This window comes from Prionailurus viverrinus, chromosome B4 (assembly GCF_022837055.1).
Source record: "Prionailurus viverrinus isolate Anna chromosome B4, UM_Priviv_1.0, whole genome shotgun sequence".
In the NCBI taxonomy this organism is placed as follows: domain Eukaryota; kingdom Metazoa; phylum Chordata; class Mammalia; order Carnivora; family Felidae; genus Prionailurus; species Prionailurus viverrinus.
Genome location: NC_062567.1, coordinates 137,462,797 through 137,489,934, shown reverse-complemented (window position 1 = coordinate 137,489,934; position 27,138 = coordinate 137,462,797). Strand labels below are relative to the sequence as shown.

The 27,138-nt window shown below is 58.6% G+C and overlaps 1 protein-coding gene and 1 long non-coding RNA gene across 2 annotated transcripts; one reads left to right on the top strand and one right to left on the bottom strand.

Annotated features, from left to right (window-relative positions):
* Positions 1-6,737: 6,737 nt before the first annotated feature.
* LOC125171146 (uncharacterized) lies at positions 6,738-9,150 on the top strand. Its single transcript, XR_007154203.1, has 3 exons — positions 6,738-6,992; positions 7,674-7,792; positions 8,545-9,150. It is a non-coding gene; the product is annotated as an uncharacterized LOC125171146 (long non-coding RNA).
* Positions 9,151-15,779: 6,629 nt separating this feature from the next.
* LOC125170686 (collectin-43-like) lies at positions 15,780-25,504 on the bottom strand. The gene is made up of 2 exons (XM_047867356.1): positions 24,950-25,504; positions 15,780-16,045 (listed from the first exon to the last, which is right to left on the bottom strand). The coding sequence occupies exons 1-2, from the start codon at positions 25,236-25,238 to the stop codon at positions 15,780-15,782; spliced, it is 555 nt and encodes a 184-aa protein (XP_047723312.1). The 5' UTR covers positions 25,239-25,504.
* Positions 25,505-27,138: the final 1,634 nt, after the last annotated feature.

Genomic DNA, 27,138 nt, shown 5'->3' with positions numbered 1-27,138 from the left:
ATTAAAAAATATTCCTCTCCTTTTCTGCCTTCTCCAGTTCTTTTTAATGTTTTCTTTATTTTTGAGAGAGATAGCATAAGTAGGGAAGGGGCAAAGAGAGAGAGAGGGACAGAGGACCTAAAGTGGACTCCACGCTGACAGCAGCAAGCCCGATGTCAAGCTCAAACTCATGAACTGTGAGATTACGACCCAAGCTAAAGTGGGATACTCAACCAGCTGAGCCACCCAGACTCCCCTGCCTTCTCTGGTTTTAACTGAGCATCTTATTGTCACATTTGCTGTCCTCTATTAGCATTTCAATTTTAGATGTAGTGGTTTCTCTAGACTTTGCAAGATGCAAAGTCCACCTTCAAACAACACTATGTAATCAGGTCGCAGGTGGTGTAGTTACAGAATATTATTCTGGATCTCGTCCTCCCATTCCTTATAACATTGCAGCCATTCTGTTCATATATTCATATGTTATGGGGCATCTGGGTGGCTCAGTCAGTTAAGCTTCCCACTCTTGATTTTGGCTCAGGTCGTGATCGCATGACTGGTGAGGTCAAGCCCCATGCTTGGGATTCTTTCTTTCGCTCTCTCTGTACCCCTCTCCTGCTCACACATTCTCTCTCTCTCTCAAAATAAGTAAAAAAAAACTTTAAAAAATCCACGTTATAACTACCTGATACGTTACTGTTATTGTTACTTTGAACAGTTATCTATTACACAAATTAAGAATAAGGAAAATAAAAGATTTTATTTAACCTTTGTTCTTTCTCTGATACTCTTCATTTCTTTCTGTAGATCTTAAATTTTGATCTATTTAATTTTCCTTCCCTCTTAAGAATGTCTTTTATCATTTCTTGAAGGGCAGATCTTCTGTTGGAAAATTCCTGTTTTTTTTTTTTTTTTTGTTGTTGTTGGTGTTATTTGCTTGTTTGTTTTTTGTCTGAAAAAGTATTTCTCCTTCACTTTTAAAGAATAACTATGCTGAATACAGACATCTAGATTGGTGCATTTTTGCTTCCAATACTTTAAATATTTGACTGCAATCCCTTATTTTCCTGGTTTCTGGTGAGGAGTCTAATGTAACCTTATTCTAGTTTCTGGAAGGATAATTTAGGTTTTTGCTCTGCTTTCTTTCAAGGTTTTCTCTTTGTCTTTGGTTTCCTGCAGTTTGACTCTAATAAGTCTATTTGTAGATTTTTGGTACTTATGCTTGTTGTCCTTTGAGCCTCCCAGAGCTGTAGTTGGGTTTCTGTGATTAATTTTGGGAAATCTTAGTCATAATTACCTCAAATACTGCAAATTCTCTAACCTTTCTATCTTTTATCTCTCTGGTATACCATTACATACATACAATCCTTCTGTAATGATTCTGCAGTTCTTGGATATTCTGTTCCATGCTTTTCATACTGTTTTTTCCTATTTTTATCTCATTTTGCAACTTTTTAGCGAATGCATCAAGATCGCCAATTCTTTCTTCAGCCATGTCTGGTCTCCTTTCATAGCCTATCAAAGGCATCTCTTTGTTTCTGTTCACTTTGATTTCTGTAATTTCCCCTTGATTCTTTCTTAGAGTTTTCATCTCTGTCATTAAACTACCCATCTGTTCTAGAACGTTGTCTTCTTTCCCGTTGAGCCCTCAGCATACCCATCGTGGATGTATCACATTCCCAGGCGGACAGCTCCAGCATCTGTAGCACGTCTGGGTCTGCTTTGTCTCTTCAGACCGCGGTTCTGTTGCCTGTTGGCATGCCTTCTAGTAGTTTTCTTGGAAGCTGGAAATGATACATCTGGTAACAGGGACTGAGGAAATCCAGCTTTTCGTGTGAGTGTTACTTGGCTCTGCCTGGAGCTGGGCTGCGTTCAGTGGCTGCCCCCGCGCCTGGGGTCCGGTTCCCTTGTTGGTTTGCTGTTTCCCTTCCGGAGGACGTCTTTGGGTTCCCTACAACCTCCTTCTTAAATACAGTCTGCATTTTTCAGCTCTTTCATTTGTCACCTTCCGCCATCACACCAGAGCCTGGTTGGCGCTAAGGTGTTGGGGAGGGCAAGGGTTTCAGGGCCTTATGACTACATTTAATTTTTTTTAGCTGGCCTGAGTTCTGGAGCTGTGACTTTCAGAAGTGGCTTTGACCTTTTTATCCCCCCTCACTGAGACAAGAGGGCTGGAGGCCGGGAAGGCAGTGGGAACACAGCTTCCTTGGAGGGTGGGCTTTCTTACTGAGAACAGAAGCCTCGGGGATATCTGATTATTCCCCTGCCCCCTGTCCTTCCCTGATGTATCATTTCCCCCCCCAGTCTCGGCCTCCGATCTTCATCCTGAGACCCAGCTGGGAGAAAGGCTACAAAAGCCTGGGCCCCCTAGGGAGATGTTTCATCTCTGAAAGCAGCCCCCAGACGGCCACCTGCTGCCGTGTGGGTCCCACCAGCTCCTGGCCCGCAGCCCCCGCTCCCCGTGAGCTGATCCCAGCCGTGATTCTCCGCACCTCCCGTCGTCCCCCCAGTCGTCAGGGTGGCCGTTTGCCTCGGGACCTCGATTCTCCACTAGACCCAAGTTGTTGATTTTCAGTTTGCTCATTTTATTTTCATACGGTGAGGACGGGAGTGATGACCTTCAAGCTCTTTTTATGCTGAAGAAGGTGAAGCTGGGAGTCTCAGTGTATTCTGATACCTGGTGCCACGCCAGCCTGGCAGGTGCTTCCCCTGTAGGAGGGGAGGGATCCTCACCACTGGCCCCAGTTCCTTGCTGGTGACATGCCTTGCACCGCCCTTCCTTTCTGTCCTGACGGAGCGGTGGTCTTGCACAGGCCGGTTACTGCGTGGCCTTGCCGTAAAACCTTCTGTAGGCATAACTCCACCTCTGTGCGTCCCCAGCTGAGCCAAGCGCCAGCCCTAATCCAAAGGCCGTGGGATCTGTCCTGACTGTGTCTGTGTGTGACCCGAGGTGTGTGACGTGAAGTGCGAGAGTCAGGATGGTCACCAAGGTCAAGCAGCTGGTTCGGTGGGCGGGCTGCGCTTGGGTGTGAGCGGAGGACGCGGAGTGGCTGAGAATTCTGACTTTGATCTGAACGTCGACGGTGCCGTCAGGGGGACCTCACGCAGGCTCCGGTCCTCAGCTCCTCGTGGCTCCTGCTTGGCGCCCACACGTCCTGGGCAGCACAGTCCCCACGCTACAGGGCCTGAGGGCATCCGCCCAGCTCCCTGCCCCCACCCCAGCCCCCTCCCAAGTGCGTCCTGCCCTGTGGCCGGCGCGATCTGTGAAAGAAAAGACCAGCTGGTGCCGTTCACCCCGCTCCACACCTCCGAGCTTCCCCTAAACTAAAACCGAGGCGCCGGCCCCTGGTGGACGAGGCCTGGGCCACTGTGGTCCTTCCTCCTGGGCCCCCGGGTGCTCACCTGCTGGGTGGCCCTGCTCCGGCCGTGTGGTCTTCCTGCTTCTCAGCCTGCGCAAGCTCTTCGTGGGTGCTGGTAGGCCTAGCCTCTCCCCGGGCCGGCGGCTCCTCACACGACCCCCTTCAGCACCGCCTCCCCCCACCCCCCCATGGCCTGGCCCTGTCCTGGCCAGCCCGCACTCTCTCGCCGCCCCCGCCCCCCATGCTCTTCCCCCTGCCAGGCCTCGTGCAAGCGGAGAGCGCGCTCCCACTCGTCAGTCGTCTCGGGAGGGCCCTCGAAGCGGGAAGCCCAGCGCGGGGCCCTTGGGAGCCACACCTGCTCGCTGTGTATGCGTTTGCTCCTTTTCTAACCGTCCCTAGTTTCCTGCAGGAAATCAAGGTCTGCTTTGCTCCCGTCTGTGTGCTGAGCACGTGGCCTTCAAAGCGCCTTCATCTGTGGAGGAAAGAATGAAGCTGGAAGAAGCCGGTGTCACGGTGGGGGGGGCGGGGCCAGAGTCACGATGTGGGGGGAGGGGCCAGCGTCACGGGGAGGGGGGCTGACGCCACCAGGGGGTGGCATCAGGGGTGTCCGGAGTCACGGGGAGGGGGTGGTATCACGGGGGGAGGGGGGCGGTGTCACGGAGGGGGGGCTGGCGTCACGGGGGGCCTGCATCACGTGGGGGCTGGCCTCACGCGGGGGCCGGTGTCACGGGGGGGCGGGGCCAGAGTCACGGAGCGGGAGGGGCCAGCGTCACGGGGAGGGGGGCCGACGCCACCAGGGGGTGGTGTCAGGGGTGTCCGGAGTCATGGGGGGGGCGGTGTCACGGAGGGGGAGGCCGGTGTCACGTGGGGGGCCTGCATCACGTGGGGGCTGGCCTCACGCGGGGGCCGGTGTCACGTGGGGGGGGCGGCATCACGGGGGGGTGGCACGGAGGAAGGACAGGACCACAGGGGCCCGGGCGCGATTCTTGGAGTGCCCCCCCCCCCCCCACTCGCTGCAGGTGAAGTTTCCACGAGTCCCGGGGGGCCCAGCGGCAGCTGTCTGAAGACCCCCCACTCGTGGGAGGCAGGAGACAAAAGGCGAGGTTCCGGGTGGGGGCAGGAGCGGAGGGGAGAACGTTAAGCCAGTGAAAACCCCTTTTGCATGTGCGGCTGTGAAACTTTTATATAGAGATTTCTCAACACAAGACATGAATAGTAACCGTGCTTTCTTTTCAGTAACTGCCAAAGCCTCAGCCCCCGTGACGCCCTCTGCAAGCTGGGCGATCCCCGGGCGCCCTGCCCCGGGCAGGAGGCCCCCGGGGAAGGAGGTCGGTGTCCAGGCCGGCCTGGGACTCCGGCAGCCGCTTCAGAGGGCGCCATCCGGGGTCTGCCCACCCGTCTCTCCCCGGCCAGGGGCGAGGCCGCCTCCCGGCCGCAGAGCCTGGTCCACAGCAACCTCCAGCGGCCCGTTCCAGAACCTTCTCCCTCCCAGGACCGACCTCGGGGGGGGGGGGGGGGGGGGCGGGAATCCCAGATGATCTCATGCTCCATTTGGGGCTCGATTCTGCCACCCTTTGGCCGTGGGACGTTGGCGATCCCCCCCCCCCCTACCCCGTGCTGGGCCTCAGCTGTCCAAGGGGACAGAGGCCCGGTCAGGCAGCCCTTGTGACTCTGGCTGCACCGATGGAGCATGAGCCCGGCCGGGACGGACGCAGGCCCTGGCTGAGCAGGACCCTGGGGTCGCGGGGTCCAGGTGGGGGCCGGGGGGGGGGGGGGTGGAGGCGAGAACCAGGGGGAAAGATGTACCCCTCCCTCTTTCTCTTCGTCCTCCCCCAGCTCAGCCCTCCCTCTCACCCCACGAATCAGACGACTTCCTTAGCGGTTCTGGGAGGTCTGCTCGCTGTTAAAAGCGAGCAAGCTGTAGTGTCTGCTTCCGCTCCTGCACCCGCTGGCATTTTGAGCCCTCGATGTCACAGGCTGGCTGTGCCCCGGCAGCCCGTCACACAGGTAATGATGTACGCGGGATACTCAGGTGCGGGCTCTTGAGCCCTGACTGCGGACCGCAGGGCGGGCACACCTGTCCCTCCCCTGCGTGGATCCCTCCGCCCCCACCACCGCTCCCTGAGGGCATGGTCTTCAACCACAGCTGACGAAGCAGGGCGCCAGGGACGGGACAGATGTGTGCAGGGTTCACGGGCCTCCTGACTGCAGGCCCCGGGCTGCTTCTCCTTGTCGGCCTGCGGATCAGTGTGTGCACGTGTGTGCAAGTATACATAAGTGCTTGCATATGAGAGTGCCCGTGTGCATATTTTTGAGTGGGTGTGAAGGTATACGTATGAGCACACATGCACGTATACATGTATGTGTGCACACCCACGTTAGAGCAGACGCGTGCATGTGCACACATGTGTTTGTGCACACGTGTGTTTGTGAGGCTGTGTGTGTTTGTATATGTGTGCACACACGTGGACTCGTGTGTGCAGGTGTGTGCGTGTGACCGTATGTGTACATGTGTGCGTTCATGTGGGTGTATACGTACACACGAGTGCATGGGTGTGTGTGTGTCTACGTGTTGGCATGTGTGTGCCCGTGTGCATGTTGGAGTGTGTACATATGTATGTGAGTGTGTGCACATGTGTGCATGTTGGAGTGTGTAAATAGAGATGGGAGTGTGTCCCGTGTGCATGTTGGAGTGTGTACATATCTGTGCGCACATGTGTGCATGTTGGAGCGTGCACATGTGTGTGTGTGCATGTTTGAGTGTGTAAATATAGACAGGAGTGTGTGCGCGTGTGTGCATGTTGGAGTGTGTACATATGTGTGTGTGAGTGCAAGCCCACATCTCACTGCACATCTCAGTGGAGAAACGGAGGTAGTTTCCTCACACGCAGGCCTCCCTCACTGAGGACCTGCCCCCCTAACACGACCCCGTCCGTGTCCTCAGGCACCTCCCCCACCCCTGCACGGCGTCCTCCAGCGCCAGGGAACTGTGACCTCCCTCCCCAGGGCAGGCCCTCCTTCCTAGGTCCTCCAAGCGGGCCCTTCACACACCTGCATCATCTCTCTGCTGATGAAGGTCTCTTGAAATTGCAAGTCGGTGGCGTTTCTCCGAGGTCTCCCTGGAGGGGCCCCGCCCGAGTCCACAGCACGGGGGTCTGTGCTCATCAACACAGAGGGGCAGGCTTGGCCGCCGTCATCCTCCCCATCTTAATTAGGCTGTCAGTCTGTTGGTGACAGGGGCCTGTCTCTTGACCCTCAGAGTCCCCAGCCCCGCCCCATCCATGGCAAAGGCTCTCCGGAGACAAGGAATGGTCAGCTCGGCTGAAGAACCAGAGCCAGAGGCACATCCTCTCTCCCTTGCTTCACCTTATTTCTATTCCACGCAGCCCCCAATTGCAGCAGGGTCGTCTGTGCAGGCCCCTGGGGAGCAGCGGCACCGGGTGCGTGGAGACTCATCGGCTCCATGGCTGGTCCTTCCAGAACACACGGCCCTCTCAGCAGACAGGACCCTGAGCAAGACCGGTCCATTAGGAAGACACTGAGGGCTATAGAGCAGGAGCCTTGAATGATCCGCACCTTCCTATCAGTCTTCCCTACCTCACGCGGCAGACCTGGGCCTGCACGGAGCCCCAGCCCAGCCCCAGCCGTTACCTGGTGAGTTTGCAAATGGCGGCCGGTCCCCATGTGCTCTGACCAATTGGGTTATCTTTGGGGAAAACCTGAGCTCTGCTCCGGCTCAAGAAGCCACTCCGTGCCCAGGTTTCCTCAGCGTCTTCAAGATGCTGACTGTGTGAGGCTGCTCCTGGCCCCTGAACGTGGGCATGGGCCCCCTGCCCTCTGGACTTGGTCTCACTTGCTGGCGTCCGGCGTAAAGGACCCCCAGCTCCTTCCACAAGCAGATGCGCACCTCACGCAGCCACCTACTGCTCACACTCAGTTTGGGAACTTACGTTTGTATTCAGCGTCAGGTGAAAAGCACTTTTGTTTTATTACACAGAAGTTTTCACAGTGATTTTAAATGCTGAATAAATGGCCCACCAAGTGGATCTTCCATAGTTTACTTACTTGCTGCTCTCCCCGCTGCCCCCACAAAAACACCATTGATGTGCTCTTGCCTGTTGGCTCATGTTCTGCAAAGAACCTCGTGGACCCTCCACTGGATGGGACGGTTCGGGAGGGCCCAACTGGAGTCAGGGAGGCCAGTGGGAGGCTGCTGCAATGCGGGGGTCTTGGGCAGAGCATGCCTACATGCCTTCATTGTACGTTACGTTGAAGATCTTTTTCCCCCTGCTGAGACTCCGAACAACTCAAAATCTAGTTCTTGGTCTCACTCAGCTTCGTACAGTGAGCACTTCACACAGAGTCTGGTCCCAGGAAGTATCCAGTGAACGCGGACTGAACACCGAGTGAGTGGTGAGCCGTCAGGAGGAGCAGAGGCCGTGAACCTCATGCAGGTCAGAGAAGGCTCATTGAGGACCTGATCGGACTCCGGGATACCTGGCATGGGGGAGAGGAGCATCTCAGAGAGCAAAGTTAGCACCAAGGGGCAAAAGCTAGAGGAGGTCGATTGAGGTTCCAATAAGGAAGACTTTCAGTGAAGAGGGGTTTCCATTGGGAATGGCTGATCAAAAGGGGGAGTTACCTCATCACTTTCTGGTTCCTACCAGTGCTTAGTTTTCTTCACAGTCTGGATACCTTTAACATATTCCACAAGTGCTTGTTTATTTTTACCTGTCTTTCCTCGTAGAGGGAAAGAATTTTTTTCACTACTAGAGCCCCAATTACTCTAACTGTGTAGCATACATTGTAGACTCTCAAATAGCATGTTCTGAATGAACAGAGGATAAGTGGGTAGATGGATGCATGTGTGGGTGGATCATTGTATGGGTGGATGGGTGGATGGATGGATGGATAAGTAAGCGGGTGGATGGATGGATGGATGGATGGACAGATGGAGAGATGATAGATGGATGGATGATAAATGGATGGATGGATGGATGGACAGACAGATGGATGGATGGATAACTAAGTGGATGGATGGATGGACAGATATATGGAAGAATAAGAGGATGGATGGATGAACGAGTGGGGGGTGGGTGGATGGATGAGTGGATGGATATGGTTGGACTAGACAATCTCCAAGGTGCCATCCAATTACGGAATTTACCTGCTAAGTTCTGCCTCCTTTACTGCATTATCTCCCCAGCTTTTTGACCTTGAATAACTTGAAGTGGCTTCCTGGGTGTGCTTTGTCTCCATCTTCTCCACATCCACCTCCTGGTTGAATGCCTGCTCCTTTCTATTGGTTGTCACCTTGGACTGGAAGTCTGTCCTCTCCTACCACAGTGCAGTTGAGCAAAAGAGGTAACTGAGCCCAGTGTTTGCCAAATTCCTATCACGTGGTAACAGGTGGCCCGAAAAACATTACTTTTATGAATGCGTTTGGGAAAACAGTGCCTTAGGTCCTTCTCTTGGAGATTCAAAATGCTCAGTCCCGTTTCTAAGGCTCTAAAATGCCCTGTCCACCAGGTTAACCTGTGTAATGAAAGGTTCTCCAAATTAGTTCACCGCGAAGCCCTTCCATTGTCAGGAATGAAAGACATCACTGAGTGAGTAGCACCGTGGACCTGGGCTTGCGCAGAACTAGGCTAGAATCTGGGGTCTGTGTTCCACCAGCGACAGCCTCACCTCCTCGTGTCTTTCCTTATGAAACAGGATCTCAGCAGGGGACATAAAAAGTAAGAGAAAACATGAGATCATTTTGCTCGGCACCTGGTGTGTATAAACTCAAAAATGCCATATGTTTGGGGCGCCTGGGTGGCGCAGTCGGTTAAGCGTCCGACTTCAGCCAGGTCACGATCTCGCGGTCCGTGAGTTTGAGCCCCGCGTCGGGCTCTGGGCTGATGGCTCAGAGCCTGGAGCCTGTTTCCGATTCTGTGTCTCCCTCTCTCTCTGCCCCTCCCCCGTTCATGCTCTGTCTCTCTCTGTCCCAAAAGTAAATAAACGTTGAAAAAAAAATGCCATGTTTATTAGTTATCATTCTTATTATTTATTTTTATCGAGGTGCAATTCACATTGAACGTTATATTAGTTTCAGGTGCACGATGTGATGATTCCATATTTGCACACACCACGAAGTGAGCACCACAATAAATGTGACGAACACCTGTGACCACACGTACTTCCAAGTTTTATCACGTGCTGAGAACTCTTTTTTTTTTTTTTCAACATTTATTTATTTTTGGGACAGAGAGAGACAGAGCATGAACAGGGGAGGGGCAGAGAGAGAGGGAGACACAGAATCGGAAACAGGCTCCAGGCTCCGAGCCATCAGCCCAGAGCCCGACGCGGGGCTCAAACTCACGGACCGCGAGATCGTGACCTGGCTGAAGTCGGACGCTTAACCGACTGCGCCACCCAGGCGCCCCCGTGCTGAGAACTCTTAAGGTCTGTCCTCTTAGCAGCTTTCAAGTACGCAACCCAGTGTTGTTAATGATCGTCCCCCTGCCTCACATCACGTCTCTGTGAGTTCATTATTTTATAGCTGGAAGTTGGTCCCTTGGCAACCCTCACGCATTTTACCCACCCCTGTCCCAGCTCTGGTAACGCCAGTCTGCTCTGTGTGTGCAAGCTGGGGCCATACAGGGTCGTCCTTCCCTGTGTGACCTACTTCACGTAGCACGATGCCCTCAAGGTCCATCCGTGTTGTAAGTGGTAAGATCTCATTCTGTTTCACGCTGACCAACATCCCACTGTATATATACACCACCTCTTTATCCATCCATCCATCCATGGACACGGAGGCAGAGTTATCGTTTTCGTTGTGCTAAAACACACACCACTGGACATGTACAAGCAGTGACACGAAAGACATTCGCAGTGTGACACAGCTGTCACCATCGTCTGCTCCCACACTTCATCACCCCAGATGGACACCCGTACGAACGTGTCAGCAATCATTCTCTGCTCCCCCAGCCTCTGGCGGACATGAGCCCACTTTCTGTGTCCGTGGGTTTGCCCACCGTGAACACCGCACGTCCGTGGAATCATGATATGTGGTCTTTGGTGACTGGTCCTTTCACCGAGCGCCACGTTTTCAAGGTTAAGCCCGTGGCAGCCCGTGTGGGTGCTGTGGCGCTCGGCGCCCGAGGAACACACAGGCTGCTTTCCCATTCGTCATCTGATGGCCTTCTGGGTGGATGTTGAGAAGAGGGCGCCAGGAACACGCACGTGCGTGTTCGTGTTTGGTTATCACCGTAACGAGGATCACGAGAGTTCACGGGCCTAGGGAGGAGCGCTTGGGTTCTCACGGGCCCCTCGCTCTGTCCTCTGCAGCTGGAGATCCGCGAAACCTGGCACCGTGTCCACGGCTTCCCACACACAATGTGGACGAGGACCCCGACCCCAGAGCTGCAGCCCGGGGTTGCCGCTGGGATGGACTCCCCGGCACCGCCCGTCCCCCGCGCTGTCACTTCTGTTCGTATTTGTTCTTGCCTCGCGCTGTGACAGACTGGGGTTCAAAGCCGCCCGATGGGGGACTTCCCAGAGACTGGGAGAGGCTCTCCGTCATCAGCCCGTGGCAGGCGGGACCAGCTCATTTCCTGCCCGGTTCTGATACCCCTGCCCGGCTCACGGCGTCTCCTGCTCGTCAGAGGCGGACAATGAGGCCGAGGGTCACCCCCTTCCCTCGGGATCCGGTCCACGCCGTCCGAGTCCGTGAGGGCCTCGTTTTCCCGACCCACACACACGTCCCGGTAGAATGCCCACGCGGCACGACCGCCCCGGCTGGCGTGGAGCACGAGAGGGGCACTGCCAGATGCACGCCCGCCCGCGGTTACGGCGTAAACAGGGAACCACCGAGACGCAGAAAAGCAAGACCCGGGTTTGTCCTTCACTCTGCCGGAAGGCACAAGCCTCGACCCCGTCTCGGAAAAGGCCACGCGCCAGCCGTCTCAGCGAGCAAGGCGGACGGCCGGCGCTCTGGGGGGCCGGGAGGAGAGCCACGCTGACACGCGGCCTCAGGCACACGGGGCTGATTCCTCCCGGACAGAGGTCCCGAGGGGTAATGAGGCCGTTGGCTTGGGGATCTGGAGGGCCCCCCAAATGTCCCCTCCTTCCTTGTTCCACCGCCCCAGAGGGACTCTGGGGCGAGCCTCCATCCGGTTGGAGCCTTGTCGCTCTGTCTGTTCCTCCGTCCTCTGTCCGTGGCGGGCCTCACTAATCGGTCTCTGCACTCAGTGCCTCTGAGCCCAGACTCTTCCCCGCCACGCTTTGCGAGGTGGTGCGCCAAGCAGGCCCCTTCATTGAACAGGTGGTGAGCGGTCGTGCGTATCTCCTTGGCTTGGAGTGTATTCTCTGCAGAGGTGTTCACGTCACGTTCTTTCACAAGAGCACCTGGGCCCCTGCCGTGGGGAAGGCACTGGGCTTGGCACCCTGGGAACCTGACCACAACCAGACATCGTCCTGATGGTGGAGGAGCGAGTGGTCGGGAGGGAGGGCGTCCGCTGTGCTCGGCATGTAATGGGGGATGTGAGAACAGGAAGGCAAGACTCATAAGCTCTGCCGAGAGGAAAAAGGATGCCTCTGCAACGAGGCCGTGTCAACTGGGTTTTGAGGGATGAATAGGAGTTCATCAGGTAGAGGCTGTAACATCTTCAGAGGCTCCGGCCCAGAGCAGGTTAGGGAGTTCGGGGTTCCACAGGTGCTGCAGGGTGGCTGGAGGGCAGGTGTGTCTAAGGGAGTGAGTAAGAGAGAGGAGATGTGAGAGGCAGGCAGAGTGCTGAAAACCGAGGTTTTGTGGGTGATGGCAAATCACTTTAAGTTTCTAAACAGGAAGTGACACAGTCCTATTTATGTGTAGAAATGTGAAATTCAGTAGAGGCCTTGGGGCTCTTCCAGGGCCATGGGTTGATATGGAATCTCAGAGACCGCAGAGAGAGGGTGTGACACAGAATCAGACTCCTCCCCTCCAGCCTCAGGGACGTCCCGGCAGAATCAGATTTCTCCCCGGGCCTCCGCGGCCAGGCTCAGGGCCTCGGCTGTGCTCAGATCCCACACCTGATCACAGGCCCGCCCTGCAGACGCTTCGGCCTCCAGAGACGGTCGGGAAGGTGCGGCCCGCAGGGGACTCCCCGCCAGTGCATTTGGTGGGTGGCCCGCTAAGGCCCCTCTGTCCCCACACGTGGTCCCTTATAGTTCTGGCGCCTCTACGTGTCAGGGTTCCTTCGGGGGCAGAGAAAACAACAGGAGCCCCACAGACAGACGATGGACGCACAGCCTCACAACTCTCCCTTCCCTCTGCCGCCCTCCCTCCCCACCCCTGCTCCCGGGGAGGCGGGCCTTCTCCGGGCTGGAGACTGAGGCAGCGAGCAGGTTTCACAGCTTTGCGACCCGAGAGGGAAGTCCCCAGAGATCTCGGCAGGCCGGTCATCGGGCCCCAGGGGCCGGGAAGTGGGTGCCAGACGGGCCTGAGCCCAATTGTCAGAGCCCAATTGTCAGAGGGCGGGCGGAGCGCGGGAGTCTCTTGTCGTGTGTGCTAGAGGTGAGCCCCTCGAGGGGATGTGAGGGAACCACAGGGCTCCGGGCTTTTACGGCGAGTTCACAGGCTTCCGCAACACGTCCTTGCCTTCCCCTAGTGTGGGGGTGGGGGAGGGAGAGAACAGAAAGACCTTTCCTTTATTTTATTTTATTTTACTTTTTCTCCAATTTGTAAAATCACGCCCTCTGAGAGCACAGTGCCTCCGGGCTCGAGTACAAAATTTGAAAACATTCAATTAAAAACCTGGGAGCAGCCTTTCGGGGGGCTGGGGTTAGCGCGGCCCAGCAGAGGCCGTCCGGGGCGTGCAGAGACCAGAGCAGGAGGAGCCGGGGGGCCTGCCTGGCCGGGTTCCAGGCCCTGGGCCCCGTCTGCAGGTGCGGCGGGCAGGGCCGCGAGGCTCAGGCTGGCGAGACAGCCACGCTGGGTCGGCGTTAATTGGAGGCTGGGGACGGCCGGGCCTGCACAGTCACGTCTCACGAGCAGACAGGCAGGTTTGCCGTGAGTGGGGGTGACGGTTCCAGGCGTGTCCCCCGTCCAGCGGGGCCTCTGTGCAGCCTCCTGGCTTGGGTGTCTCAGTTCCTTGCCAGAGACGTCTCTCTCAAAACTGAGGGTCCCCCTTCATTCTGGGCCGGTCCTTGTCATGGGTCCCCTGTGTCCCCCCAGGTTCATGTTGAGTTCTTATCTTTAACCTGACCTTATTTGGAAACGGGATTCGTTAAGAGGAGGTCACTGGGAGGGCCCAAATCCCCTAGCACTGGGGTCCTCATAAAAAGTGGAAATTTGGGCACGAAGACACATACAGGGAGAAGTTTTTAGGTGAGCAGCGCCCCCCCTCCCCACCTCGCCCCACAGAATTCAGGGAGCGCCATGAGGGTCACCAGCCTCTGTGGTGGCTTTTCCAAGCACATCGAGAGCCCTGGAACTCAGTACTTGAGGGCCGTGTGGTGGGTCACCGTTCGTGAGAGCAGGTGCTTAGCTGGGGACACGGGGGAGAGAAACGTGTCCTTTCAGCCTCGGCAGGTACACGTCGGTGGGTCCAGGTGTGCAGTCTGAGCCGCTAGAATAAATCTTCCTGTAGGAAGGTGGCTGTGACATCACAGTTGTCACTTTGTCTGGGGGTGGGGGGGGGAGTGCATTTGGGTAAAAATCCGCAACATGACCCCTTCTCGGTCGCCCTCGGAATTACAACCTACAGCTGCTGTTTCTCTGTCCTGCCCAGCCTGCAAATCAAGCCTGCTTGTCCCCCGCTCGCTGGGCTGCAGGGCCTGGACAGCAGAGGTTCAGACCCCGATTCAGACCCACAGTCACCCCGCCCCACCTGGAGTTGGTGGTGGATGGCAGGGCTCCCCTCTGATGGGCTCCTCCCCGCTCCCCGTCCCCCTGCCCCCCGTGCGTGAGCATCCTGACGAGTCCCCGCCCGCCCCCTCCCACCCCCCCACCCCCCCACCGTGCACGTGGGTCGAGCAGGTGCAGAGAACAGCCGTCACCACAAGCCCCTTCCACCGTCGGGGGCCCTCACGCCATCGTCTCGATTGTCCCGATGTCTGAAGGTGGCTCTCCTGTGCCCCTGCTTGGGGACCATCTATCTCCTGGGTGCCGTTCTCGCTAAGGTTCTGCCCTCTTTCTCCATTTCTTGCAACAGAGGAAGAGTATTTCAGTCCTACCTGCGACGAGAGTATGGTCCCTTTCCCGCCCCAGCTTTAAGAGGAGTTGAGTGGGTGTTGGTTCCTGGAACTTTCCCGTGGGATCACAAGTGCAGAGCCTCCCCGGGTGGGGTTGGGGCAGCCGAGCTGTGTCCCTCCCCTCTGGCCTTCAAGGTCTAGGGCTGTTCTCCTAACGCAGGTCCACGGCCGCCGCGTGCTGGTCCACACTGAGGGTGCAGACGGGGCCGTCTGGGGTGAGTGTTTGCCAGAACCGCAGCGGGACAGGCTCACCTGCTCCTCCGACCTCTGACACTGAGCTCCCGGAATGTGGCCGCGGACACGGTGTGGGTGACGAGCAGAGCTGGGGCCTGGAGAGCCGGCGTCCCGCGCAGACCCCAGCCAGCGCCACGTGCCTTCCCTGCACCCTGGCGACGCCACGGGTCATGCGGCCCCTTGTGACTTTGGTTTCTAAATGCCAGTCTATTTGTCACAAGTCCTGACCGAGTTTTCCCCCGGCTGCACCACTTTCTCTCGGTGAATTCGAAACCAACACAGAATCGCTGAGGGACGCTTTGCAGAGCCCCCCTCCCCACCCCCCCCGGTGTGGGGAGAGCCCTGCCACGGGGGGCAGAGCGCTCACCTGGAAAGACGGAGAAACCCCTGCCCGCCGCAGACTCTGCACGGCATGGAGGGCTCGCCCCGCACAGCACAGGTCGTGGCCTCACCCCTTGGAGGGCACAGCCCCACGGGGGCCGCGGATGCTGCGTGCAGACTCCCCCACCGGCCATCCCCGGGGGAGGACTGCGAGGCAGGCTTCCTCGTGGAAACAAGGGTCCGCACAACATGGACGTGGCCCCCCCTGAACCCGCCCTCTCGACTGTTCCTGAAGCTCTGAGAAGCTCCTTTTACCCCAAGATGGCCCCTGGAGTCCAGGAAGGGGAAGAGGTCAACGGCTGCCTCGGGCCCTTTCTCTTTCTCTCTCCCCTTGCCCTCCCCTTTCTCCCAGCCCCTCCCACCAGAGCCTGCTCTCCCCGAAGGATGGGAGAGGACGGAGGTGCTTGGTGCGGTCAGTGGGGCGGGCCCGGGGTTGAGGGGCTCTGGAGCATCAGCGGCTGTGTGCAGGGGCTCTGTGAGGCGGGGCAGGCGGGCCGGCGGCCCCCGGGTGTCTGCAGGGGCTCTGTGTGGACTCTACTCCCCTCCAGCAAGCGTGCGGGAAAAACACCAGTGCGTGTTCTGAGAGGCGCCCCTGATGTGCTGACGTCAGAGCGTTTTCAGCAGAAAGTCCGGGCTGGGCCTGACGCAGCGACGGGCCGGCCACCCGCTCTCGGAGCAAAACTTAACTGAGAGGAACAGGGCCGTCAAGACGCTGACAACGGTGACTGTGTCACACTCCGGGCACGAGGCTCCTTCAGCCCCTTTGCCCTGAAGACCAGGCCACCACACGTGCAGAAGCACCAGGGAACGCTGCCCGGCCCGGCCGCGCAGGGCGGCCTTGGGACACGGCTCCGTGCTGTCCTTTCGTTTATCTGTGAGAGAGAGACAGAGCGTCAGCGGAGGAGGGGCAGAGAGAGAGGGAGACACAGAATCCCAAGCGGGCTCCAGGCTCCGAGCGGTCAGCACAGAGCCCGACACGGGGCTCGAACTCACCAACCACGAGATCATGACCTGAGCCGAAGTCAGACGCTCAACTGACTGAGCCACCCAGGCACCCCTATTTATTTTTATTTTAATGTTTATTTATATCTGAGACAGTGAGAGACAGAGCATGAGTGGGGGAGGGGCAGAGAGAGGGGAAGACACAGAATCCGAAGCAGGCTCCAGGCTCCGAGCGGTCAGCACAGAGCCCGACGCAGGGCCTGAACCCATGAACTGCGAGATCGTGACCTGAGCCGAAGTCGCACGCTCTCCTGACTGAGCCGCCCCGGGGCCCCTCCACGCCGTCCTCACAGATGGGATCCCCCAGCTGGGATCCCTGAGACCCGGAAGGCGGTCGGGGTTCCTCCCCGAGTCCCGTCCAGCACTTGCCCGTTTGCCTGTCTGTGAATCATTTATAACTGAGCAGTGGGGGGCCTGGTCACAAACACACCCGCCGCGTTTGGCTCTGCCCAGGGCTGCAGATGCCCCCTCCCGAGGTGCCTCAAACAAACAATTATCGCAGTCTTTACGGATACTGCGCGCGGAACTGCTTGTCAGACCTGGGAATATCACCTCTCGCGCGCGCAAACAGGTCGTTACAGTTTGCGCGGCAGTCGGATTCTGCTCTGGTTTTGTGGCATCGTGGAGATGTGACGAGCTTAGCAACGATTGCGGGAAACACGTGCCGTTGAGTCTTTGGAAAGAAGGACTGCATTTGGGGGACCGAAACGGGATGAGAGGCACGTCACGTCACAGGTTTGTGCTTGGCGTCAGCCGAGGACTGGGGGCTGTGTGGCGGAACCCGCCAGACCCAGGGCACCGGGAGCTTCCCCTCCTCACCCCGGGGGAACGTTCACCCCCTCCTGGCGGAACGTCTCTGTTCCCCAGGGAGCCTGGCCTGGGAGTCGGGGGGCTGAGGAGTGTGCACGCTTACACAAATCCCACCTCCTCTATTTGCTGAATGTGTGAGCTTGTGCCTCAGTTTCTTGGAATAGGGGCCTGAAACGTGACCCTGGGGTTACTGCAAACGTTTGCCGACACAGCAGACACGGAATACGAGACGTCCCAGCTGTTAAGATGGGGATCCCCTTGTTCGGCTGAGCCGCAGACCCCGCCAGCAGCTGGGCCACCTCGGCACCTGTGTCCTCATCTGGAACAGGCCCCGTGAATCCCAGGCCCGCCGCCCTGGAGGGGTCATCGGGGTCCCAGCAACATGATGTGTCCAAACGACTCTAAGGGCTAATGGAAGGAGGAAAAAAAAAAATCCCCATCCCTCCCAAAAAGATGAATGATTTACTCATCGGGAATGACTTCGTATTCAGAAGACCGAAGCCTGAATCTTGGCTCCACAACTTTCTCGTCGGCCTGAGGCTACGAGGTGTTTGTGCACGTCCCAGAGCAGCCAAGGATTGGCAAATTCCCATGGTTCGGCGCACCAGCGTGTGGCGTTTGCTAAACCTCCTACCTTCGCTGGGCCGAGGGCTTTGGGCCGCTCAGGAGATATCCGCGTGGGCTCCCTGGCGCCTGTGGAGCCGGCTCCCCAACCGACTTACGACAGGTGCATTCCTGTTGAATCCGAACCTCGCGGTACCACGTGGCCGTGCGTGGGTCTGGCCGCGGTGAAAGGGGTTTTGCACCATGTGCAGGAGTGACTGCATCATCCTGCCTTATCCCTCTGGCTGGAAGCGGAAGCAAAAAGGCGCTGAGTGTGGCTCCCCCGCGAGATGCCAGCAGGCTGCTTGCTCTCTCTCTGGTCACTTTACGCGGAAACGGATGTAAGGCCGCAGCACGGCATCGAAGGAGAACTTGGTCCTCCTTTGGGAGGAGGAGCATGGCAGACCTTGCCCTCGAAGGCAGCAGAAAGATCCTTTCTGGGAGCGGACTTTCCTCCAGCCGGGCTGTCCTTGCAAACAAGGAGAGATCCCTGTGTTCTCTGACCCGCAGCCATGCAGACAGACCCCACGCTGACCTCCAGGCGCCTGTTGTGTGGGCGCGTGTCTATGTGTGCGCGTACGTATGTGTGCATGTGCGTGTAATACACACGTGGGCACGTGGCCAGACTGCTGGTTCCTTTGCACCTACAGTCACTGATGCGACCTGAGCCACTGACACCAGGGCTGCTGAAAGAAGTGATTCCCCGTCCCCCGCAGGCAACTTCTAGTCATGTTCAGATTCAACCTTCGACTTTTCGTCCATCCTGTTGACCGTCGGCTTTTCCAAGCCGGCCCCCGGCTGCGGCTCGCTGAGGTCGCCGGGGGTCCTCACCCGGTCATCCTGTGACACCCGTTCACTCCCCTTCCTGCACGTTGGACTGGCGTGCTGCACGAGTCATCCTCGACACGAGCCGTTGGCTGGCTGTCTGTTTAATTCTCTGCTTGTGCAAGAAAACATTCATCAAGCAAAATCTCCAACAGTATTATTAAGGATCTTTATATGGTAGGTTTGGGCTCAACTTGGACGTCTATGCCTTTGGATACGACTTGCTTAATTGGGTCAGATTCACCCAATTGCCCACTTTCCTCATTTCCACATAGAAAATATTTGTTGGTTGGGTGGTTGATTTTATTTGCCCTAAAATTACTTGTCCCAGAGTGAGAACATTCTAGGATTTAATGAAGAATCAAGCGTTCCTTTATTTTCCTGCGTTTTATGACAAGACTCCAACATACTTCAGCGCTCGGCAGGTCTGAAGGTCTGTTGCTGTTGAGGGCATTTACCCGGGCCGCTCACCGCACACCAGCTGGCAGGCTGCCTGCATTTCTGGCGCCCCTGGTGGGTCCCAGATCCGAGATCCCTCTGCGCTGTGTGTGTGAACCCCTGGCTGCCACTTGTCCTCAGCTCCCCAAGTCTCCCTTCTGTTTGAGTCTTGCTCCCGTTTTGAGAGAAGCCCATGACAGATTCTGGTTTCCGTCTGAAAGGCCACATCGGGGCGTCCTTGGGGGAAGGGTACCTTGGCGCTGGGTCCCCGAGCCCTTCTGCGCAGAGGTTCAGCATGGGACTTCCCTTCCTCCCCGAGGGCTCACCTTCTCCAGGATCCCCTCTCCCCACCGCCGCTGCCCCCTCAGGCTCGCGCCTCTGCAGGCGCTCGAGGGGGACGTTACCTGCTGTCCAGTACGGAAGCGCTCCCCTCTGACGGAGATGGGACTGCCTTGCCGCTCAAAAAGCCCCATTCCCGAGATCTTTTTCAAGGGATAAGAGGCAGTGGTACCGTCCTTGTTCTCCGTGTTGAACGTGCAGCTCAGCACCGGCCGTCGTTTTCTGTGTGAACAGAGGCCAGTGGGTCCGGGCTCTCAGCGGCGGTCGGGGGGGGGGGGGGACACAGCACACGCAGGACGTGCTGTCTGGTTCCCGCGAGGACACAGTGTGACAGCAGGAAGTCAGGAGGCTGTCCTGGGAAAGAGTGGCCGACCGGGACGCGAGAGCCAGGCGCAGGTGCAACCCATGCCCACGAGGACAAGTAAACGTGGAATGAACCCGAGAAAGAGAAAGGAGCCAAGACGCAGGAAAGGTCAAAGGGGAAAGGTCAAATGGTGGAGGTACGGGGAGAGGCCAGGGCCTGACGAGTGGCTCACACCTCTTGTCTCCCATTTCTGTGGCTCAGTCTATGTTTGCGGTTCTCCTGAGTCACACGGCTGTGCCCCGGGTCCCCAGCGTCAGGCCCAGGGCCTGGAGAGCACAAGGCCACCACGTGTCCTGGGGACATGTCCGGGCTCTGGCTGAGCTGCCCTGACAAGAAGGCAGGGGTGTCCCGCTGGTCCAAAGCAGGCCTGCCCCAGATGGTGCAGGAGGGCCCCAGACGGCACGGGAGGGCCCCAGACAGTGGGGAAGGGCCCCAGACGGCACAGGAGGGCCCCAGATGGCGTGGGAGGGTTACTCCGGCTTGTCAACACCGGCCGTGAGGCCCTTGGGTCATGGCCTTGGCGAGAGAAACAGAACTGAGGACAACAGTCCCGTCCCGGTGGCCGTTGAGTGCACCACGCAGGATGTCACCTGTTCCCTGCAATCAGGTGTGCTATGTGTCCGTCCCTGCTCGGGAAATTCATGTCTGTGTGGGATGCACAGAAAGCAGAGGCAGGATGGACACAGCCGTGTCCCAGCTGCCCCCAGCCGTCTGTCCCACGGCCCGTTGTACTGAGCGCCACTCAGGACGACCATCGTGCAGCTGGGTTTGCCGGGCATGTCCACCCACACTTTCCTCGCCGAACCCTCACCAAAGCCACTTCAGCCTGAGGCCCTGAGCACCTCCATCCTGGAGGGGGGAACCTGAGGTCTGGGACGTGCAAGTGACCAGGGGCGGGGGGGGGGTGAGGGGATAGCACTGGGCCCAGGTCTCGCCGTGCCTGTCCACGCACCGGGCGACTGAGGACAGCACCCCATCAGGACCTCCAGCCTCTCCGGACAGGGCTCCTGCACGGGTGTGGCCGGTGACAGACTGGGGAGCAGCACCATGGTTTGGAAGCTCCCCTTGGGCGGCCGACGGGCACAGCACGTGGGGCTGGGTGTCTGGGCTTCTCCAGGTCAGGGCGGCGGGGGGGCAGCTCCCAGAGACCCGGGTGCTCGCTGGGCAGAGATTCTGATGGAAACCTTGGGATCCCTAGGTCACTTCCTCTGCATTTGATCCATCAGCTGTCATTATGGCAAGCCCGGGGCCAAAGAAGGTCAGATTGTACCTCTTGATGGGACCAGGAGCCGGTCAGCAGGGGAGGAACTGAGGGTGGCCAGCATTGGAACCTACCTGCTGCACCTGAGGAGGAAGGGGAGGAGGGGGGAGAGTGGGAAGGAGAAGGGGGAGGGGGAGGAGGGGGAAAGGAAGGAAGGGGAGGGGAGGGAAAGGGAGGAGGGGGAGTGGGGGGAAGGGGAGGAGGGGAAGTGGAAGGGAAGGGAGGAGGGGAAAGGGAAGAGGGGGAGGAGAGGGAGGCAGGCACACAGTAGGGTCCATTCCTGTCGAGCAGATGACACTGGAGAACACCCCCCGCTTCCCGGAGCCAGCCTTCCCGAAAGGGAGCAGGTGCAGAGGGATGCTTCTTGGAATTGAACATAGAATTAGCAACATGTTACTCCTGCCTTAATGACAAAGGCAGGCAACTCGACCGAGCGATAATTAGCGCTGACTGTTGTGCGCTTGGTAATAGTATCTTAGCCTTGGAAAGATAAGTGAGATGCGGGAGTTGCCCACGTGCATTAAACATGCTTTGGTGGGTCTGGATCCTGTCTTGGAATTTGGTGACAAAAACATCTCAACGTGTTGGTGGCCAGTAACCACGCGGGGGTCTTTTCTTGCCACGGTGCTCGTGGTGCACGAGCTGGCAGCGGCTCCCCCGCGGCAGATGGTCTACGGTCGCCCCTGAACATTCGCCCAATGCGTTCGCCCTGATGGAGCACTTTGGATTGTCACGAATGCACTTCCCCCAATCATTTTGAGCTGCCATTTGGCTCCTGAATACTTTGCACAACCCCAAATGGTTGTTTTTCAAGAAACATGCAAATGGGGTATGTTGTCTCTCAGCCGGAGTCTTCCCGGTACTTTGGGGGGAAGATGTCCCAGAGGCAGGCTCCCCTGGAGAGGGTCCCGCTCTGACAGCAGACCAAGCAACAGACCGGGGCGCTGCTGGGGCATCCCTCCGCTCCCTCCGTCGGGTTCAGACCTCAGCTCCCCCCCTACTGCCTTTGACCTTGGCAGGCTTCCTCCTTTCCGAGCCTCTGTGTCTTAATCTTTTCGATAGGATAATGCCATCTGCCTTGCAGGGTGGTTGGAGAGATCAGACGAGATTACAGATCCGAGACGTCCGATGCCCTCGGTATTCGGAACAGCAAAAATCGCTGATACGGGGGCCAAGCCGTCCATCCGAGTGTCACTGAAGAGGCAGCAGCCCACGGGAGCAGACCCTGGGCGTTTGCCCGCTTTCTCGCCCGCAGCGTGGCTCACTTCCGTGGGAAGACGCAAGATGTGATGGAGAGCAGAGTGTGGGTGTCAGCTGCGTGTGTAATTCCCGCGTGCGACGTGAGGACGGCACCACGGGGGTGTCTGCGGTCCCGCGAGCACGCCGGTTCTGCGTGTGGAAGGTAAGCCCTCCAAAGAAGGTTAACTGTCTTTCGTCTAGAAACGCCTTTCCTGCGTCGAGTGCCGTTCGCGAAGTGCCTGTGATGACCCCACGTGCCAGGGCACCGCGAGGACGGGAGCCCGTCACACACGCGCCCTGAGGCCGGAGCGCACAGCGGCACCTCCGTAGTCACCGACAGACCTTCCTTCTGCACACACCCAACGTGCGCCGACAGCCAGAGCTGTCCCTTCTCACTCAACACACAGGAGTTCGTGTGCGTGCACAAGCGTTCACTTTGCTACTTCGTGGGTTCCCGAGCACTGTTTGGGGAGTCAAGTGGGAGACCAGAACAGCCTACAAAAGGATCTGGAGCATCGTTCTTAAATTCCACCTGTAGTCCGTTTGCACTCAGTGATCAGACCAGAGAAAGGGACGGCGGGGGGGGGGGGGGGGGGGCGGGGGCGACTGAGAGCCCCGAGTCACCGGGCCCAGGTAGGGTCTGCCTTGCAGGACCCCCTTGTCAGCCGTGTGGGGATGGAGACAGGAGCGGCCCTGTGCACAGATCTTCGGATCTGAACCCCACGGGGTTGCATGAAGACCGTGCTCCCCGCTCACCGGGACACCATTCAACGCCCCGCTTTAAAAAGCAAGGCTATCAGGGTTTCTTTGCTTCCTATTTCCATGCAACAAACACAATCTAACGCTTCATTGTCGGACAGCGTAGCAGAGTCAGCTTTTGTTGCACAAAACACCCCAGACCTCAAAGTGAAAAGAACAGTCATCTATGCAGCTTGTTGTCTTGTGGGTTGGGCTCAGCTGGGCCATTCCCTTGGCCCTGGCTGGTTGATCCCGGGGTCTGTTGCGGGCTGACCGGGCGGCCGCCCCCGGGGTACCTCCCCTCCCTGTAGGTTAGCAGGAGCTTCCGCTCCTGGTGGTGAGGGTCGAAGGTTTCCCAAAATAAGAACTGGAGCGTGTGTGGCTTCGTGAGACTGGCTCAAGATGTGCGCGATTTGCACGTCTGTCCCGCTCTGTTCATTGGCCAGAGCACGTCCTAAGGCCCACTCACCTCTCAGGGCCAAAGGCCGGAAGGAGCCGCAGCCTTTGGGCCTCCTACCACACACTGAGGCAGAAAGCGAGTTATGCAAACAGAACAGAACCTCACTTAAAAAAAACAACAACAACAACAACAACAAAAAAACCCCAAACTAATTTTTCCCCTCAGAGATGTCTTAGCACACATGTTAATGAAATACCAAAAACTAAAGCTAAATCAAGCATAATTTGACATTGAAGAAAGTGTCTGATGGGGCTCTACCCCCCCATCTCAGTTTTCTCCCACATTCCGTAACATTATCGGATTTTATTCGTTTTGTGCGCTATGGATTCAAACATAGCTTCTACACCAATTTAATCCAATCTCTATATTTAAATCTGAAAGTGCCTGCCAGCTGAATTGCATGTTTTTACAGAATTAAGCTTAAAACCAGGGAGTGGCAGCGACGGCAGGGTGGGGGAGAAGGTTTCCATGGAAACAGCACACAACATCTCCGATGCGAGTCAGATTTGTGCAACATTGGGTTTGGAACGTGTGGGCGTTAATGGGAGAACCCTAACCAAGCACACGCAGCCCCAAGCCGGTTACTCACATGTTTAATGCAACAATACGTTCAAGGATCCCCACGTTCTATAAGAAGAGAGAAGCGGGGTGCTAAGTGCTGTTGGTAATTATCTCCTCCAGGTCAGTTCCGAAGAAGGAACAGGAGGGTCTGAAATGCAGTAATTTTGCGCGAGAAGTGGGGGCGCTGCAGAGGCCAGGAGGAGGAGGGGCTAGGGGAGGAGGAGGGGCCAGCAGGAGGAGGGGCCATGAAGAGGAGGAGGAGGGACCATGAGGAGGAGGGGGGGCCAGGAAGAGGAGGAGGACCAGCAGGAGGAGGGGCCATGAGGAGGAGGAGGAGGGGCCATGAGGAGGAGGAGGGGCCAGGAAAAGGAGGAGGGGCTAGGGGAGGACGAGGGGCCATAAGTAGGAGAGGCCATGAGGAGGAGGCGGGGCCATGAGGAGGAGGGGCCAGGAAGAAGAGGAGGATCACGAGGAGGAGAGGCCAGGAGGAGGAGGAGGGGTGAAGAGGAGGGGCCATGAGGAGGAGGAGGGGCCGTAAGTAGGAAGGGCCAGGAGGAGGAGGGGTCAGGAGGAGGAGGAGGAGTGAAAGGAGGGGCCATGAGGAGGAGGGGCCATGAGGAGGAGGAGGGGCCATAAGTAGGAGGGGCCAGGAGGAGGAGGGGTCAGGAGGAGGAGGAGGAGTGAAAGGAGGGGCCATGAGGAGGAGGGGCCATGAGGAGGAGGAGGGGCCAGGAGGAGGAGGAAGGGCCATGAGGGGGAGGAGGGGCCATAAGTAGGAGGGGCCAGGAGGAGGAGGAGGAGTGAAAAGGAGGGCCATGAGGAGGAGGGGCCATGAGGAGGAGGGGCCATAAGTAGGAGGGGCCAGGAGGAGGAAGGGCCATGAGGGGGAGGAGGGGCCAGGAGGAGGTGGGGCTCCCATTTCCACTTCTCTCCAGAGAGAGAACTATCTGTGAGTGCCCAGCTGGGGTGCTGGTGGTCAGCGGTGCCGGGACTTCCCACTCGGCCGCCCCCCACGAGTGTTCAGCGACACCTGCGTTGATCCTCACTGGCCACAGGACCCTGTCCTTCCCTGGAAAATGGTTTGCAAAGTTCACAGCCCCACGGGGTGCATTTGCCCCACCGTGCTAACGACTTACCCAAGTCGTGCTGTGCCCGTGCTCCTGGGGGCTCCCATACTCCTGAGTCCGTCCCCTCGAGAACTTTCTGCCCGAGCGTCCCTGGGGGCCTCTGCACGGGACGGCCCTTGCTCCGGGGCCCCCTCTGACCCACCCTGCCGTCCGGGACCGACCTCCACAGCGGCCCCTTCTGCTGAGGGTGCTCTCGCTTTACCTTTGACCCCGGCGGGTCCCGGGACCCGCCCCGAAGGAAACGGGGACTTGCTGAGGGCGCCGGAGGGCCCTCCCTCAGTGACGAGGGCGGCGGCATCTCCAGCCGGCTCCCCAAGGCCCTTACGCGCCGCGTGTTCAGGGCCACGCTGTCGGGGTGATGGCGGACGCGGCTGGGCGCTCAGCGTCCTCCCCAGGCCCTGGCGCAGAGCCGGGAAGGACTCTTGAGTTTGGGTGAAACCCGCCTCTTCTCCCTGCGTGGACGTCGTGGACTCTGCAGCCGGCAGCGCCTGGGCTCCCCGGGCAGTGACACGCACGGGAGGCCCCGTCCCCCGGGTGGAGAAGGAGCTGGAAGGCGTGTGTGCCGCGACAGAGCGCAGCGTCAGCGCCGGGGGTCCCCAGTCCGCTGCCATGGGGCCGCCAGGTGGAGGAGCCCGGCCTTCGTTGACCCAGACGGCGGGCAGGCCGGGGACAAGGCGCCGGGGCCCCCACGGTCACGGGAAGACACCGCGGGGCCCTCGGGCTCCCACGGAAAACCACCGCAGGTGTGCGGCCGGGGAGAAAAAGAGCAGAGCCACGCGGCCAAGTCTGGGGGGACGCTTCCTCGCAAAGGCGACTTGTCTGGTTTGAGTTTCCTCGAGCAAAGCGACCGTCGCGGCTGAGGTCCAAGCGCGGTCGGGGCCTCTGCCTTTCGGGGCAGAGGGGCCCAGACCTTTGGGCCGCGATTCCGGAGGTCGTGGCCCCGGGCCGGCCGCCCGCAGAGCCCCAGAGGCTTGTCCCCGACCGCGAAGGCGGCGGACGCCCTGCCGGGGACACCCACCGCCCCACCTGCTCCCCGAGCGCGCGCGGGAACACGGGCGGGGACAATGGCCTGCGGCTGCGGACCAGCCTCTGCCTCTGAATTCGCGGAGCCTCACGGGCGCGTGCACCCCACGGGCCTGCTGCCGCCCCGCCCCCCCCCCCCCCCCCCCCCCCCCCCCCCGCAGGAGCAGCAAGTCCGCGGTTCCGAACCCGCAGCCCAGCTGCACTGCGGGACGGCGGCCGCTCGCGGGGCGCCCAGGCCGAGGGACGCACAGATTTCCGAAGCCGGTGCCCGACAGGAGTTCAAGTGAGGTGACTTCGGGGCGGTGTCCTCAGGTCACCGGCCAAGAGCCTGGGCTTTTCCAAAGGGAGAGAAGTCGCAGACGTTGAAATACACGCCTGCCCAGGACCCCGTCCCAGGAAAGGGGCCACGCCTCCGGTTAGATGTGTAGACAGACTTCCAGTGGTGGGTCCTGACTCCTGTGGAGGGAGGAGAGTGTGAGGACCCTTGGCAATAGAAGGGACCCTCCCTCTCCCCGCCCTTTCTCCCCCCGTCCTCCCTCCCCCTCCCCCCTTTACCCCTTCCTGCTCCCTTCCCCTCCTCCCTGCCTTCCTTCCTCTTTAGCCCCTCCCTTCTCTTTCCTTCCCTCCCCCTTCTTTTCTCTCTCCCTCCCTTCCCCCTCCCCCCATTGCCTCCACCTCCTTCTCCCCTTCCCTTACCCTGCCATCCCCTCCCCCTGCCTTCTTCCCCCCACCGCCCCTTCTCTCTCCCTCCCTCCCCCTCTTTCCTCCCTTACTTCCTCCCTCAACTGCCTCCTTACCCCTCCCCCTTCCCTTCCCTCTCTCTTCCTCCCTCCCCCCTTCCCCCTACCCCGTCCCTTCCTCCTCCCCTCCCCCTTCCCTCCATTCTTCTCCCCACCCTTCTCCGTTCCCCCTCCTATCCCTTCCACCTCCCTTCTCTCTCTGTCCCTCCCCCTCCAGTTCTCCCTTTGCCCCCTCTCCCTCCCTTCGTCCTCCCTCCCCCTCCCCTGTTCTCAGTCCACATCCTCACGACAAGCACCAGGTACATCCTGCTTGCTAACCACCTGCTGAGGTGCAGGGAGCACAGGGGGAAGGAGACAGTCCCATTGCTGTCCCCATGCCGTCCACATTCTCCTGGGAGCAAATTCTCCGTCACTCCCCACATCTAGCCCCTGTAT

Excerpts from the sequence above, each read along its gene's own strand:
- LOC125170686 (XM_047867356.1), bottom strand. The coding sequence starts at position 25,238 with ATGCCGCCGCCCTCGTCACTGAGGGAGGGCCCTCCGGCGCCCTCAGCA. Across the intron at positions 16,046-24,949 it reads ACGGGCACAGCACGACTTGG|ATAAACGAAAGGACAGCACG; the intron begins GTAAGTCGTTAG and ends TCTCTCTCACAG.